General features: G+C 39.9%; 1 protein-coding gene across 8 annotated transcripts in view; it reads left to right on the forward strand.

Annotated features, from left to right (window-relative positions):
• The window catches only part of prkd1 (protein kinase D1), a 49,950-nt gene extending 46,401 nt beyond the window's left edge, over positions 1 to 3,549 (forward strand). For all 8 annotated transcript variants that reach the window (XM_044167024.1, XM_044167023.1, XM_044167026.1 and 5 more), the window contains 2 exons: positions 684 to 769; positions 1,961 to 3,549. In XM_044167024.1, coding sequence (XP_044022959.1) covers positions 684 to 769; positions 1,961 to 2,191 — 317 coding nt within the window. In that variant the 3' untranslated portion in view covers positions 2,192 to 3,549. The remainder of the gene's footprint in view (positions 1 to 683; positions 770 to 1,960) is intronic.
• The last annotated feature ends 14,268 nt before the right edge of the window (positions 3,550 to 17,817 follow it).

Here is a 17,817-nt window from a genome sequence, read left to right on the forward strand (position 1 = left end):
TTTTGTGTATTTTATGTGTTTTATTTCTTTATATTTCGTCATTCACTTTGTACTTTTATTTCTCTTGTTGTGAAGCACTTTGTACTCTATTTTGATAAAGTTTTATAAATAAAGTTTTATTATTATTATTATTTTTCTGGAAAAAGGTAACAAAAACTCACAGTAACAAAAATGTTCATAATCACGGGAAAATCTGGCGGAGAGTTGCAGATATTCTGCTCTGAGTGTTGGAGAGACTGACTTCGCCATCCTTCGGCCCCGCTGCTGGGAAAAAGTGCAGATTAAAGTGGGTCATGTGACTCCCGGAGAAAGAGGAATGAGGGAGGGGAGAAATATTTGAGAGTCCAGTCAGTTCTTGGAAAGCGAGTTAGACAGATTCAGGGGGTATTCATGTGGTGGTCCATTCATGTGCATAATGCCAAGCGATGGAGGCCCCTGTAGACCTGAGGGGCCCCGGGGTCCCAGAGCTGTTCAGACCGCTGACCCCTGAAGAAATGTTAACATCATGTTAGCTTTGCTCATTAGCCCCAACTGGGCCCTCACCACAGGGGGGGCCTCCGACCCTACATCCTCCTCCTCCTCCCCTCCTTCATCCCTCCCTCTGTTGGACACTCGACCCTCGCTTTACCTCAACATTTTCTCGCTCATCACTTCTTCCTTTTTCTTTCTTTCCTTGCTTTCAGCGATTGACCTGATTAACAACCTGCTGCAAGTTAAGATGAGGAAGAGATACAGTGTCGACAAGACCCTCAGTCACCCCTGGTTACAGGTAAGACATTAATGAAATGAAACACTGTGGGGGCGTTTCTGAATTTGATGTTAAATTAGTGTAAAATAGAGAAAACAACATAGAGACAAAGGGAATGACGTGTGGTAAAGGTCTCCCACCTTCCTCCAACCAGCAGAGTCACCTGGATACCTCACAACCAAAGGCTGAACGAGGAAGCTGAAGCTACATTAAACGAATGAACTACCTTTAATACTACAGTAACAAGTAAATAGTAGTGTAAATACTGGAAAAGCCTAGACAAAATGTTAGAGGGACATGACAGTGGATCAAAGACTTACTTTTAACAATGAAAACCAGACTTAAGTACATGTTCTGGAGTAAAGAGCTCAGTAATGACATCTAAACTTAATACAACAAAGACTAGATTTAAGACTAAAGGTTAAGGGTTGGCTTGGAACGACCAGATCGGAGTAGAAAACATAGACTGACCAGTCTCAATTTTTTTTTTTGATGTTTAATGTGTGTTCTGTTGTGTGTATTGGCCCAGGTTTGAATCCAGCCCGCTGCCTTTTGCTGCATGTCATCCCCGCTCTCTCTCTTCAGCTGTTCCTATCACTTAAAGGCAAAAAGCCTCCCCAAAAAACTAAATTCTTGGCCTTGGAAACAGTAGTTTGACGACTATTTTTTTTTAGCTTTTTCTTGACTGAACTTCCATACTTAGGTCACGTGATGACAACTGAGCAAACTCCTTCTGGTTGGAAGACCATGAGATATGTTTGAAAGCTCCGGAAATAGCTAGTAAATGGACCTTTTAAGAGTTGGGATTATTTGTGAAAATGATATTTCTTGTCTACAAGTAAAAATGTTGTGCTGATGGTGGCACTACAGAAACGGTCAGGGTGTCACCAAAGTCATTATGATTCTTCCTCTGGGGACCGTCAATATCCACAGTGAGTAATCGTCAAAAAACCTTTGCCTGAAACCTTCTGTTGGTCTTCCTTTTCTTAGCTGAGTCGAGGGTCTAAGGGATAGAGGGTTTTGAATGTTGAACGGATTGTAAGTCCCCTGCCAGCAGATTTTGGCTATATAAATAAAATAAACCAGTTGACAGATGGATGAGCCAGTTATCATCCTTAGTGGGACCAAGAAATAAAATACATTTGAAATGAAATGAAAACAACAGTTCTGGGACCAGTATATTTTTAAGGGTGTGTTTGTTTTCTCCACCAGGACTACCAGATGTGGCTGGACCTGAGGAACCTGGAGTCCCGGATGAACGAGCGCTACATCACCCACGAGAGCGACGACCTGCGCTGGCATCACCACGCCCAACTCAGCGGCCTCGACTACCCCACGCACCTCTGCAACGGTCCCCGCGGTGACGGCGGGCAGGGGATGGAGCGCTACCAGGAGCAGGAGGAGGAGCTGGAGACCCTCAGTGAGAGGGTCAGTGAACTCTGAGGACGGGGCCACGTGTGAAGAGTTTTATCTCCGACACGAGACAAGAAAATGAAAGAAAGCACAAAATTAAAACAAGTGAGGAGACAATTTAAAGATCAGTTAAATCCAAACTTTTACTGGCATACGTAACAAAACATCAGCAAAGCACCAATTTAAATTTCACTGACTGCATAATTCACAGCTCATTAAACCAAATAAGGGTCGTTTTTGAATATTACGGACTTTAAGATGCCTATCTTCTATGAAAGCACATTGCATTCACTAAAGGGGAAAAAAGGTTAGCTTCCGCTAGAAGCTCGGCGAGATCCGTGTCTCGTTAACATGAGATCCGTGCTTTGCATTTGCGAGATTAGGATATTGTAATTTTTTTATCTTATAGTTAACCAATAGATTCTTGTTTTGTTTCGTAATCGTAATTATTTTATTCCGTATTTTATTTCGTAATTACGAGATCCTTGTTTTCCCAAAGTAAGGATTCCATAATTACTTTATTTCATAATTATGAAGACCTTGTTTCGTAGTTACGAGGTAAGAGTCCCGTAATCATTTCTCATAATTATGAAATCCCTGTTCCGTAATCGTAATAATTTGATCTCGTAATTAGGAAATCCTTGTGTCTTAATTATTTATTTCTATCACAGGGTCAAGGGTATTTTAATTATTCTGATATGGATATCTTGTGATTAAGAGATGCAGATCTTGTCATTCTTAAATGCTGAGTCAGTTATAAGATGATACGAGTGCTGATAAAATAATTATGAGATCTATACCTTATAATGCCAAAATCCATAATTTGTAATTATAAAATAAGGATTCATAACTTCTAGACATGAATCTTGCGAGTATGTATGCAGATCTCCTAATTATGAAATGCATAACTTTTGTGATTGCAATGCACTTTCACAGTTTTCAGCCTCGACCCACAGAGTTATTTATCAGAAAGGCTAAACGTCGGACTTCTTCTTTTAGACAATCAGAGAAATCAAGACGCTGCGGTAAAGCAGCGCGGATTAACATTTGGAAACCACGAAACTTCCCAGTTTGTGCCTCTCTCGTAATCATCACTTTTCTATATATAAGACTTTGCACTGATGATTACAGTCAAGTTATGGAAATAAGCCACGGCTTTAAATTAAGTTAATCATGAAACAGAGAGGCAGATCGTTATCAAAACTCGCGAAGGGTTCATAAAGATTCTTCTATCACTCTGCTATAGTAGAATTTAGGCTCTCTGGGCCACCGTACATTTTATTACAACTTTCTTTTAGATTTGACCTTGTGTAGAGTAAATGTTTAAAAGCTTAATCAATAAAATAATTTATACATTAATCAACAGTGAAAAGTGAAAAAGTTGTTAGTTACAGCTCTAAACCAGTGAGCAAAAAAACTAAGAAAAGCGTCATCTTTGATTCGCATCTTCAGCCATGACAAAAAGTTTTTTGTTTGTTTTTTTTTTTTGCATGTAAAGTATAATTATTTAAAACTATAAATGTCCTCTACTGAGGACAGCTGACGTTCACAAATGTAGTTCCTGATGTTTTCTTTTGTAAGGTAGCAATGAAATGTCAGGGGTTTCATTCCAAAAGGAGATATCCAAAAGTTCAAGTTGATCACAAAAAAAAAAACGGCTGCATCCGTGAAAAACAATCCACCATGATGATGGAGTACTCTGTGTTTCAGGCACCTTTGTTTTCTGAAAATGGATATGTAGCAATTTGGAATGAAAATCCTCGGTCGCTCAAACAACAGCGCCAACAAATACCAAAAAACCGCAAGACATAAATATTTTCGTTTGTCAGTATTTTTCTGGTTGTTTTTTCCGAACACTGTAACCACAGTTATCCAACACTGACAGAAATGTTTAGGTGTTTTTGCATCACAAGGGTTTAATTATTTTATTTTTTATATTTGAGATTTTAATTTCACAGAATAATTGAACAGACAGTAGCAGCTTCCCTTTCAGTGGGTGTTGCCAAGTGTGGTTTATCAACAAAATGGCCGCCTGTCACTCAGTCTGAAGGCCACTGAACATTCAAGGCTGAGAAAACAGTTACTAACGTCAAGTTTTTTTTAGAAGAGGAAAACTCGCCTGTGTTTTCCAAAAAATAACAGAGCATGGCGTGTCTGTTGTTTTCAGCTCGGCAGGAGTTTCACCTGAATGCTACGTAGCGTCTTCTGTAAAGAGTATGAATGCTGTAAGTTTCTCAACACATTTACTGTACGTAGAGCCCAAATACACGCTGTTCTAGCTTTGTATGGGATATAACTTAAAGGCCATGATCACACTGGAAGCTTTTCGGAATGTGCTCCATCTTTACCTCAAAATTTAGCCTAGTTAGCCGTTGGGTTCAACGTTAAAGGGACAGTTCACCCCAAAATCAAAAATACATATTTTTCCTCTTACCTATAGTGCTATTTATTGTGAGTAGTTTTAATGTAGGAACTGTTTTCTTTCTATTGATAGTTCCCACATAAAACTGCAACAATAAATCTGTGGATTATCTTGAGTAGCCAGGTCGTGATTTCTGGAAAGAGACGTTGCTTTTGAGTTCTTCAAATGTATTTTTTTTTTTTTTTGGCGCTTTGATCTCCACGAGCCGAGCGCCTCATAGTCCCATTATATTCAAATAATGCAGACATCTCTACGGCCGATATCTCCAAAACTCGGCAGCTCGCACCAAAACAATCCAGATGGATAAACAGCGCTACAGGTGAGAGGAAATATACATATTTTTGATTTTGGGGTGAACTGTCCCTTTAAACATCAATTTAGCTAAAGAAGGCAGATTACAAGGCGCTATCATAGGCAGAGTTCTTAGATTAGATAATGAAACAGTAGGTGGATGTCATGAGAAGCTGCTGCTCCATTTTATCAGTTTTAATTTTTGATAAAGTTAGCTAATGCTAGCAAGATAGCATGCAAACCGCTTTTCAACTTGCTCTCTGTTTCCAGAGACACAGTTGTGCTGATCATGGCCTGCGGTCCGCTCTGTTGGTCCAGTGCTGCCTTGCTTACTGATAAACATACAGTACAAACTGGAAATCAGGAGTCTGAAACGTTACTAGCTTATCCGTTTCACTTGTATTTGAATTCAGTCAAAGGTAAACAAAATGCTACCAGTTTCTGACTAATGGCCCAGTCACGTCAACATTGATAATTCTGGACTAAAATCAATCATTGCAATAGAGTCGTTAGGATCAGTGGATTTGCTTACAGAGTCTATCACCTAGAGTCAAACTCGAACTTTGACATGCAAATTTGCGCCACTGACTAAATGCAAACCATCTTGACAGTGCTGACCTTCAAGGGAACGGCGAGCCAGAGAGTCCAAAATAGAGGAAGCTATATATTAGCTGTGTTGTGCTGTTCAGTTTTATACAACCCTGTTCTGCTGAAGGTTGAACTGCTCCACAAAAGGGATTTAGCAAGGTTTGCAGTCAGTCGTAAGACAGCAGTCAGTGGCACAAATACAAATCTGTGGAATCTAGCAGTTAGGAAACCAGCTGTCTAAAAATAACGTGGTACTGCAGCAGTCCAGCGCTAGCATGTTACCGTTTGTACCTGTAGCTTGCCAGCTACAGTAGCTCGCCGACAAGCCCAACAAGAAGACACTACATCACCAAACGTCCAACACCACCCATTTCACGAGGACACGCAAATGAATTCTGCTGTGCCACTTTATGAGTCTCTTTGTTGTTTTCTTCTCATGATCATGTTAAAGTTATTTTGGGATCTCGACATGGCTGTTTTCTCAAGAAACCTTAATGAGAAAACAGTTTATCCCATCACTTTGTTACATTGCTTTAAAAACTGTTGTTTCTGGGGTGGGGTTTTTTGGGTTGGAAAAATTGTAAGCACAGGAAAATGAAGCTCGTTACATCTCCTCTGGCTCGCTGTATTTCTGGCTTCCATGCAGTAAAAACTGAAAACATTTCATAAGGTTTTTTTAATTTCAGATCATAGAACATGGCTTCAAACCTTTTTCCAAATCATTTTGGCACTTAAGCATTCAAATTTTCATTTTTTTTTTTCAGTGTTCCTCCTACAATCTTTTTCCACCAGAACACACAGTGGGCGGCTGTAGTGATCACTGCAAATTTCTTTTTAAAAGTTTATAGTTTATCGCCCTTTGTGCTGCTCAGTGGACAGTAATGGTTCAGAAAAGGCTCTACAGGACGTCTGTTTACCGATAAGCAAGGCAAAGTTGAACTGCCACATTTTGAACTTCTCCCGTACAGAGACAAAGGAGAACAGCATGTATCAGGGTTATTATATTATTATCATACTGCCACAGATCTGAAAAATAAGGGCTGTTTCTCTGAAGCCTTCTTGGCCTTGTCTTCTTCGTGCCTCTCTCTCACTGATCAGTGCTTGTGTCTTCTCTGAAACTGACATTTCAGCTTCACCTGGAACAGAAATGTCACCTGTCTCGTATGTTTCTCTGTAAAGAGGTGACTTATCAAGCATTTGTTGAAATACTTGTTTTGTAATTGTGTGTACAAATGGTCCAACAGTGGTGTGTGTGTGTATGTGTTATCTATTGCAAAGAAACTGTAGATGACTGGAAGTACAGGAGCTCTGTGTGTTCACCCATGCAGCTACAGTCTGCTACTGAAGGCGTATACAGGAAGTAAGAACTTTTAAAAGGAAAGGTGAGGTTCTATCAGGTGACCAGGTAACAGTACTACTAATTTTCCCACAGACAATATGCCTTTCTCAGAACAGAGCTCGTGTCTTTGGGAGTTTGAACTCAGGAGTCCAAACTTGAGAACGGTAGGACGCAGGAAACCCGCGTTGACAGCGAGATGTGGTCAACCGATACACCTGTTATCCCCATTGTAATGTGCTGTGTATTTATAATATACTAAATCAAATATCATACACCACGCTGCTCGATTTCATTTATATATATTTATTAAGTGTGGTGAGATCTGTAAATACAAGGAGCCAGAACAACCCTAATTGTCCAGTAAAAAAATAAATCTAAACTTAACCTTCAGACAAACCAATTTGGCAGCAGATATATAATATTATATTAAACGCTATGGAGACATCAGAGCCACCAGTAAGTAATCAAAGGGCTTCTTAAGACTGTTCTCACCAGGGATGACAACAGATGTTAACCAGCAGGTCATCTGAGCAGCCAGCCAGACACAGCTAGCAATGTAACTAACGTTAGCTAGGTTTAGGGTTAGCTTAGCTCGGTTGTGGGTTAGCTTAGCTAGGTTGTAGGTTAGCTTAGCTAGGTTGTGGGTTAGCAAACTGTCGCTACAGCTGCTGCTGCGAAGCTAACAGCCAGAGAGGACGAGACGGTTTCCCAGAGCCAGCACAGCAGCTCCAGACAGCGACGCTCACAACTCTCCTGCTACTACAGCTAACATCACAACAGCAGCAGATCTTGGCAAACTAGAAAGTAACGTTACTTTAACGTTACCCGACACACAAATCATGGCTGGAATAGCGCTGTGTGGCTCGGGCCGAGCCTCTTTGTGTGTTTCCCGTTTACAGAGCCAGCGCTCACACTGAACGGACAGCTAGCGGACCGTGAGGAGATATTCGCTGAATTTGACAAAAAGACATGCATTGGATTAGAATCGCATACCCCACCTTTAAGGGACAGATATGAGAGCAGTATCGATCATCTCATCTAATTCTCTGCGAGAAAGGGCATAAGTGTGTTGACCCAAATGTCGAACTATTCTTTTAACGTAAGTATACTTTTATTCGATTGGTTGGAGGGCCTGGCCTGTGTGTGAAACATCACAGATTCGATGCTGTGAGTGTCCTTAAGGAAAACACCGACTGTGCAACCCCTCCGGGTAAGTTGTTGGCAGAACCCTGGTCTATAAAAGTAAAAGTTCAGCTCAGTGTTAGTAGAGGAGTGAGGTGGAAAAGTTTCCTCTGAATGTGATTAGCTTCGGGCTCAGAGCTGTTAGCCTCCAGTGTTGAAATGCGTGTACATGTGCTGAATGGTTGACTGTTTCTTATATGGCTTCACTCCTCTGGCGTCTGTGCTCTGAACAACCTGCCTGAAGTGCTCACAAAGTGTTTGCTATCTGCAGGAACTTTAAAGATGTATTTTTTTCTGGATCATGTTTAAATAAAGATATTTTAAAATCAACTTGGGAGATGTGTTCAGTGGCATTTTCTTACAGATTTAACCTCATACACGCGGCTCTTTGACTTACACAGATAATACGGTAATAATTAACTGTCATGTGGATAATTTTGTTTTTCTACAGTTTTATCATTGGAGGACATTTTGTATGATCTGAGGGACACAGATTGTAGTTTGTACCACATGGTCAACATCTTTGGAAATGTTACCTGAGGACAAAATGTTTGAAGGTGAAGTACAAAGCCAATCATTAACATTACGGCTGACACTTTTTAAAAAAAAGTAAATAAAATTAGAATTCATTCAAATTGGTGTTCCATCATTCACGGAGTGACGAGCTGACATTACTGGAAGGCAGTTGCATTTACAAAGTGAGCAAACAGTCTTACCTTCATCCAGGATTTCCCAATCTGTGGCGTCGAGTCCATAACACTTCCACACTTCTCAGATAGTTTGGTGTCATGACTATCCAATAAGCGCGGCTCACTAGTTTTCCCCATTTTACGTTAGTAAAGAGAACAGACCATTTCAGATCGAATGTTTCCCCACGTTCGAACGGTAGTTTGAATCTCTGATACAAAGTGGCAGCCCTAGTAAACATCTACCAAGGAGACCCTGTCTCCTCGAAGCATTTATATACAAATCTGTAGTGGCTGAGGTGTTTTTAAAGTAATGCCGTCAGTAGGATTACATTTTTTTTTGTTAGTTGAGAGCTAAAGCTTGTCTCACGTTTAAATGGTTTTGTTTAGGCACTCAAAGCACTTGGGAAAATGTTGGTCTTGGTTAAATATTTAAAAAGTCAACACTGACTTGAAGCAAGCGTCTTTCCCTAAACTAACCGAAGTGCTTTAGTAGCCTGAAGCTTACCACCAGCAGGACTCGGCATGGAAACCTGGTCTAGCCCAACCTCATCACTGTAACTTCTGTGCGGTACAACAACGTACTTCACTGGAATAAACATGTTCCAGGCAGCGATTACGTAACGGGTACGATGAAAGTGTCATTTCTAGGAGGCAGGGTTGAACAGGAGAGTCAGCAGAAACTAAATTTAAGCAGCTGTCTGCGAGTCCAGATTTGACAGCATGCAGGGACAGATTTATAATTACAGACCTAGTTTCAAGAATAAAACGGTGGCTGTAATCAATGTTTTGATCCCACATGCAAATTCTGCTGACTTTAATCAAGGAATGGTTTCAGCTGATAACTCCGCCTAAAACTACAAACTTTATACTTTTCTGTGTCTGTACGGGTTAAACAAAAAAATATGAATCAGTGAGCTTTAGATGAACTTTGAACTTCAGACAGAGCCAGGCTAGCTGTTTCCCCCTGTTTCCAGTCTTTATGCTAAGCTAGGCTAACCCTGGCGTGTCCAAATGCGTTGTATTGTTGTTGTGGTATCTCCTCCGCCTTCATCCACCACCATTATCATCCATCTTTTCCACACTGACTGTACCGATGGAGGAAGTCCACTGGTGGACTACAGCCAACTAACTAACTGTACTTAAGTACAATTTTGAAGTACTGGTATTTTACTTGAGTATTTCCATTTTATGCTGCTTTATACTTCTACTCCGCTACATTTTGGAAAGCAATATTGTACGTTTTACACACTACATTTATTTTTCATTAGTTATTTTGCAGATTATTACTACAAAATATAAATCCACTAATAAATGATGATGGATGAAGCTACCCAGCAGCATATAAAGTCATCACAATGAGCTCCACCTTCACCAGCTGCAACATCACAGCGATGAACACATTAATGCATCAATAATTAGCATCCGATGCTATATATTATTCTGAAATGGGCCGTTCTGCATAATGAGTACTTTTACTTTTGGTACTTTAAGTATATTTTGATGCTAATACTTTTGTACTTTTACTTAAGTAAGATTTTGAATGCAGGACGTTTACTTATAATACTCCCACTGGTATTACTACTTTTTAGTAATAGATCTGAGTACTTCTTCCACCACTGATGCAGCCTGCTGGGGAAGAGCTCCATGTCGGCGGAGGTTTAGCGCTCGGTGAAAGTCTTGTAGTTTTCCTCCGTGTTCAGGTTTGATGGTAATGGGTGGTGACAGAGAAAAGGCCTCGGGGCGAGGCGGAAGCAGCTCTTTAGAGAGACAAGTGGAAAGGGTCAACAACACCGACGGACGGGTTAGACGCCGAGTAATCCCTCCAGCTCACACCAGACCAGACCAAACCAGGTCCTGACAGGACCAACAGCCTTTTTAAATTTCATTAAAAAAATGTATATTTTCCGTAAATCTAAAAATGAAATTTAACAGCAGCAACATTTTACACTTTCAGTTCAGTTCAATTGGGCTTTAATGGCATGGGAAAGAGATGTTAACAGTGCCAAAGCAAGTGTGAAATACAGAAAACAGAACAAATGTGCTATTAGAAAATATACAGAAGTAAGATAATATAGTAATAATAATAATAAATATTGACTTGCAGTTAAAAATACAAATACATATAAGTGAAAACTACATAAACATTGCAACTTTTATTTTATGAGGATAATAACTACTATAACTACAGCTAGTACACTACTATTATGCTGCTTTACTAGAAGTAAATACTGCATGATTACTCCTTCTACTACAACTACTGCAACTGTAACGTCCACTAATATTGCTGCTACAACCACTGGGCCTAGTACAGCATTACCACTCTTACAGTACTACCATACTGCGGCGGCTAGTACTACTGCTGCAGGTGCTGGTTTAATAAGAGTAGCACAACAGCACCGTAAATACTACATAATTACTCCTTCTAGTACTACATCTACTACTGCTGCTGCTACTCTAACTGCTACTATTATTACTGCTGCTGCTACTAAGCCTAATGGTACTACCACAGCTGTGACTGCTACTGGTATTACACAGTATTACCACTAAGTATACTGTACGTTCACAGGAGAGCATTACTACATTGTACCATTACTGCTACTTAAACTGTGTGCATATATTCAATAAAAGCAGCAGCTTGCCATACAGCGCATACACTCATCTACTTGATGTATAATATAATGTACAGTATATTACTGGGCACCATCATTGTACAGTGTACATTCATTAAATTGTACTATATATCAAGTCCAATTACAATTACTGCCATGCATTTATTAATATTACTGTTGATATCAATACAAATCACTGTCACTACGACAGCTACAGTACAGCTACTGCGTGTACTTCTGTTATGCAGCGGTGGAAGAAAAGTACTAAAACCACACTGTACAAATACTCCACTACAAGTAAAAGTCCTGCTTAACGAAAAGCATATAAGTATTATCAGCTAAATGTAGTTAAAGTGTGACAGTAAGAGTCGTCCCTGTGCAGTAAAACGCTCCTGTCAGTGTTTTATTATATCTGATGTTTCTGGATTCATATTCCTGCTGCATTCATGTGTGTGTTGCATTTTACTGCTGCAGATGTTTCAGGTTGAGCTCATTTTAACTGCTTTATATACTGTTGGGTAGTTTAACCTGCAGCAATGCATCATGGTCTATAAGATCGTCACATGTCACTGTCCTGCGAGAACCTCGTATCTCTGAAAAGTCTCCCTGAGCTCAGAGAAACAGCCTGTTTTCAGCTCTGTGACGATGCGTTCTCCAGCTGATCCGAGGGGGGGTTAAAGAGTTTATTCAGCTTCAGGAGGAGGAGAGTTTCCTCAGCACGTGAAGGAAACTCTTCATCCTTCAGCTCGTCACAAACACCTGGAGATACGAGGTTTTCACTGGACAGGAAGGGGATGAAACGCTGTGATCTGCAAAGTAACTGAAGCCGTCAGACAGATGTAGCGGAGTAGAAATATAAAGTAGCATAAAATGGAAATAAAGTACAAGTACCTCGGATTTGTACTTAAGCACAGTACTTGAATAAATCTTGGTTCCCTGTTAAAGGGGGTTTTTGGGGGAGTTTTTCCTCATTCGAGTCGAGGCTCTGAGGACAGACGGGGTCGTCTGCTGGACGGACTGTAAAGCCCCTCGAGGCAAATTGTGATCTGTGATGCTGGGCTGAATAAATAACACTGACTCGACTCAAATGTACTTTGTTACATTCCACCGCCGTCTAATATGACAGCTGTTACTACAGTACTACTGCCGCCTGAGCCATGAGTACTACAGTACTGCTACACTTGAAGTACAACAGTATTTCCAGTGCACCATCAGCTACAATATTACAACATGCACTTACACTGAGATATTAATACTTACAGTAATGACAGGAAAGGTAAATACGTTTAACATGTTCACTCCTAAACACCAGGAGCAGAACTGCCCACTGTTACTACATCGACGTCGACAGTGAGAAAGCTAAACTCGGCTGAAACCTGCAGCAGTTTCACACGCTGACGTGGGAAAAGTCACAACGAGAAGAAGGACAAAAACAGCAACCGATAAATAATCTGGAATCAAACTCTCTGCAGGCGTCTGCTGGCTCTGATGGTCGATGGCGCCACAAGATGGCGCCCCATGAGAGGCGACTGCTTTCATCTGAGTGTGTGTGTGTGTGTGTGTGTGTGTCTCTCACTTACACCGTTTCTGCTGTGTCTGTGTGTGTGTGTGCTTCTCTATAAGGGTGTGTGTGTCTTTTTTTTTTCATGTTTTTGTGTATTTTAACAGATATTTGTCTCTGAGTTGTGTACGTGTGTGTCTCTGTGTGTGTGTGTGTGGTTGTGTTTTGTGTACTTGTGTGTGATTTCCACAGTGTGAGTCTCTGTGTATTTGTTGTCTTTGTGTGTTTCTGTCTCCGAGTGTGTATTTCTGTCTTTGTCATCTATTTTGTCTTGTGTATTTGTGTGTGTGTGTGTGTGTGTTTTCTGTGTCATTTTCTTGTGTGTGTGTGTGTTTGTGCCGCCGAAAGCGCCTCCCAACACCTACCGCGGTGCTTGTTGGGACACCGGGGGCCACATGAACACGAACACACACATTTAAGAAACAGCAGACAACAAAAACAAACAAGCCTCCCTATATGCCAATTAAAAAACAGAGAGACAGAGCGACAGAGAGAGAGAGAGAGGCGGGTTTAAGACAAAAAACTGAATTATTTTAGAGACTCGGCGTGAGCGATTAAAGAAAAGCGACGATCAGTAGAAGCGAGCGTCTTGGTGCTGCAGCTCCGAGCCTGCGGTCCCGGTTTGATCTCCAAACAGGAAACACGACTAACAGTGGAAGAAGAAACGGGAGCAGAAGTTTCACTCAGAGCTGAAACACAAACACACAGTTTGTTGTTCTGCAGCAAAGCACATGTGGATGTTTTCACACCGCTGCAGCACACACACACACACACACACACACACACACGCACACACACGGTGAAACCCGTCACATGTGTGTAAATGAGTTGTTGAGTGAAAGCAGCCTGAGTCGTCGCCGTCCTGAGAAACATCTTTAAATGCTGCATAAGAAGAACATGCCAGCAATAAGAAGCTTTGTTACTGACACCCAATAAATCAATCAGTAAATCAATAAATTCAGCATGTCACAGGCATTTATTTGGTCTTAGTTCAGCTGGAATATAGAAACTGCTGTTTTGAAGAGCTTATTAATATTGTTTGAATAATATGAATAACACAGATATTATGTGGACTACACATAGGCCCTTATTATTGAATATCTGGAATATTAGATGCACATTTGTGTGTAAAATAATCAAAATTGTAAATTTCCAAATAAAAATACACATTTTATGACACATTTAATACACAAGCATTGAATATATATATTAAAATGTATCATATTTTAGTTTATTCTTTTTATATTATATTATTATTCCATTATTTTGCATTGTAGGCTATACAGGCATTAAAAACATTAACTGTATTAAAATCAGTGTCACAATAACTTCGTGTCACATTTGAAACAAATTTAAAAAAAATTCAAAATAAAAACAATACCAATAATATTTATTTTAAATGACATAAAAAAGAGCCAGATGATTCTTGAAAGTAATAATAAGTAAAAGTTATTATGACTGCTGCTGATATTAATAATGATAATGTTTATGATTTAAAAAAGAACAAATAATAATAAAACAATAATAAAAAAGTAATAAATAAACTGCTGTCAGATAATAATAATACATAATAAAACAAATTATTGCGATTTTAATGAAAAAGGCTTCACTAATTATAACCATAAAAATAATAAGAATAATAAGCGTTTTATAATAATGTTAAAATGAACAAATGTTGATTTTATTTATTTACTCATTTTATTTGTAGTTATTTACTTATTTCTGTACATTCGGAGGTTTTAGGAACCTGTTTCCATTCTACAACGTGCTTTATGAGTCAGTTTAATATTTTTAAGACTGAATATGTTTAAATTTGACAACTTTAGGGCCAATAAAATGAAAAATAAATCAATGCTTCAGAATTTACCCCACATTTATTTTACATCTTTCTGGCAGTGTGACGAAGGAAATAAAATCGACAGGAAGCATAACTGAAGAGTTACTAGATAAATAAAGTCTGATAAATTCACATAATTAAGAATATAAAAAGCCTTCTTTATTATTCTCATTAGGAGTATGATTTATATAAGTAAATTATATTTGTGAGCACATGTTTTAATGATCTACAAACAGCTTTACTGTATGTCGGTTTTGTGTTTTTTCACTCAGCATTTAATTCTCTTTTTCATTTAGTTTTTTTGTTTTTCCATTTTCGATTCTCCCTGCGTCTCTTTTCCGCCTCGCTGCCGTTTGTTTCTGCAGCTTCTGCAGCAGAAAGAAGCTCCGGTCTGTTCAGCCGAAGGAATAAAACCCTCATTCTTTGTGTGGAGACTCTCGTTAAGCGTCCGCCTGCTGAGGCAGCAGCCAAACCATAAAGAAACCTACATATAACACCTCGTCAGTTATTCTATGGCGTGTACAATGACAGCGCTGCAGGGAATTAAAGCTGCACGCATGAGAACCCTCAGGTTGGAGAAGACAAACGTGTGGAGATTAAAAAATAAGGTCCGAATTCACAAATGTATTATTTGTAGTGTTTGAACATTAAATTTAGGGCGAATGCAAGCAGAACATTTCTCTCCCAAAGTCAAAACTAAAAAACACAAAAAAAGATCACATGATTTCTGTGCAGATGTGCGATTTATTTGAGTTAAATAAACATTAACCACAAGAAAACAGCATCAGTGTGAAGGCCTGCAGGTGTGTTCCTCCTGGCTGTGTCTGCATTTACCGTGGGAGCAGCTGGAGCTCTCCACTTTGGATTTCAGTCCTATTTTTCGCCCTGATGTTTCTTTTCATGTTCTTATTTCTCTTTAATGTTCATTATTACAGGAACAAGCACACAATGTGATCAGTGCCACACCGAAACATCTATATCTAAAACGGGTTTGCAGATTAATTTGTTGTTATTTTAAATGTTCTAATAAATTATATACATATATATATATAATAATAAATAAAATGTTGAATGTTATATGTTTGTTTTCTTTATGTTTTTCTTTATTGTCTTTTAATGCCCGAGATGGCACAAAATAAAATTTTGAAATAAATTTGTGTTATATTGTTTTGTCAGATTTCTTGTTATTTTTAAATACATTTTAATTTATTTTGCCATTGAAATATTGGAAACACACACGTGTGTGTGTGTGAAAAAGAATAAAAATGATAAGAAAGCTACAGATTTTCTGTAGACATTAAATATTAAAGTATTAAATCACTGGGCTTTGTTTTATTTATTTATTGCTTCGTTTTCCTTTAAATCTCTTTTTCCTGCTGTGACGTTTTCTATAATCCTGATTTATCTGTGATTTATCCACATTTTATATCTGGCAGTGGATTTGTAAATATAAACATGAACTCTGATGCATTCATCTCTGCAAGTGCTCGGAGGTTTTTCTGCAGCTGCTTAGATTAAATTTCACATTTGATTCTACTTTTTATTTGAATTCCTGTGTTTTCTTGTGCTTCGGCCCGTGGCTTGTGGCTTGTACTCAGCTGATGATAATCTGCACACACAAACCTGAATGTATATTTCACACAGATCTGCTTCAGCGCTTTTCTGCTGCTGCTGCTTTTACTTTTTCACTCCTGCCTCATTCTATTGTCTCGACCTTTAATTTCTATTTTTACATGTTGTGTTCCCGTGTTATTCAGAGCGGTGAGGCGAGCTGTCAGCTCGACGCCGCGAGGCACAAAAGTCTGCAAACCACCAGCCACCATATGTCTCCCGCTCGCTCTCGTTTTCTCACTTCGTTACTCTCGCTCTCTTTTCATTCCCCTTCTCTGTTTCTTCATCCTCATTGCTGTATTGATTTATTTCTCCCTCTTTTATCATTGAATCTCTCTCTTTCTGCCTCTCACTCTCGAACTTTAAAACTCAAAAGGGTTTGGTGGAATATTTAGATACAGTATTTCCAAAATAATTATAGAAACTCACAGTTATGTTATGAGTCTGCTGATATTCTGTTTTTCTTCACGTTCAGACTCAAACCATCATGAACGTCTCTGCTAACGAGTGTGTGTGTGAATCACAGCCTGATGGATCTTCTTCCTCCATCGTTGTCCAGAAACTATTAAAACACATCAGCGAGCCGCTCTGCTGCACTGGGTGACATGTTCCTTCATCACCATGAACACACACACTGTAGTTTATTCTGACTCAGCCCCACACACACCGTCCTGCTGCCCCAAACACTCACTACAGCACCACATGTGGATTCATCCGCCGCTGGAAATAGTCCCCAACACACAGAGAGGGGCCCCCCTTTGTTGATATTGTACTTAAAAGGTCCAAAGTCCCCAACGAATTTACAATGAATCAGATTATCAAACGTAACTGACGTGAAACTGGGGCCTTTTGGGCCCTCGGGGTCTTCGGCTGTCGGCCCCTTTGTTGAAAATACAGAAGTGCTTTATTATTAATGCGCAGTGTTTTTAACCATCGCACGACTCTGCTGTCAAGCGAACGTCAGGAGACGCTCGGTGACGTGAGCCTTCCACCCGCGGGTGATAAAGAAGCGTCGATCAGAGCGCTGAAACCTGTAAACGGGCTCTGAGAGCGGACCGCAGTCTGTCAACTCTGAGCTGAAGTCTGTCGCAGCCGCTGGACATCTCAGCGGCGCGGGACACGCGTGCCGTGATCCGGAAGCCGAACCTCTGCAGGGCCACGCAGACCAGGGCATTCTGGGTAACTGAGAGTCGACGTGCACGTGTGTGACAACGGTCCAAATCTAACGGCAGACGAAACCTCCATATCAGACGACTCTGCAACACAACAGGTTATGTTTGGTGATCGCGTTTTTTTTTTACATCCAATGTCGTCTTTCAATATCTGCACACGACGACTACAGCGCAGGAAGAGGTTAAGGAAGGAACACGGTTATGGTCAATAAAAACGACGAACTTCACGGGACGCAAACTTAAGTTTCCACCGCTCTGCGGAAAACTTCCTCCACAAGTACCGAACCCTGGCCCTGGATGTAAACCACGACACGCAGAATCATCCAATCAGGACGTAGTTCTCAGGAATACTGTG

The sequence above is a fragment of the Siniperca chuatsi genome, linkage group LG15 (genome assembly GCF_020085105.1).
Source record: "Siniperca chuatsi isolate FFG_IHB_CAS linkage group LG15, ASM2008510v1, whole genome shotgun sequence".
Lineage (NCBI taxonomy): Eukaryota > Metazoa > Chordata > Actinopteri > Centrarchiformes > Sinipercidae > Siniperca > Siniperca chuatsi.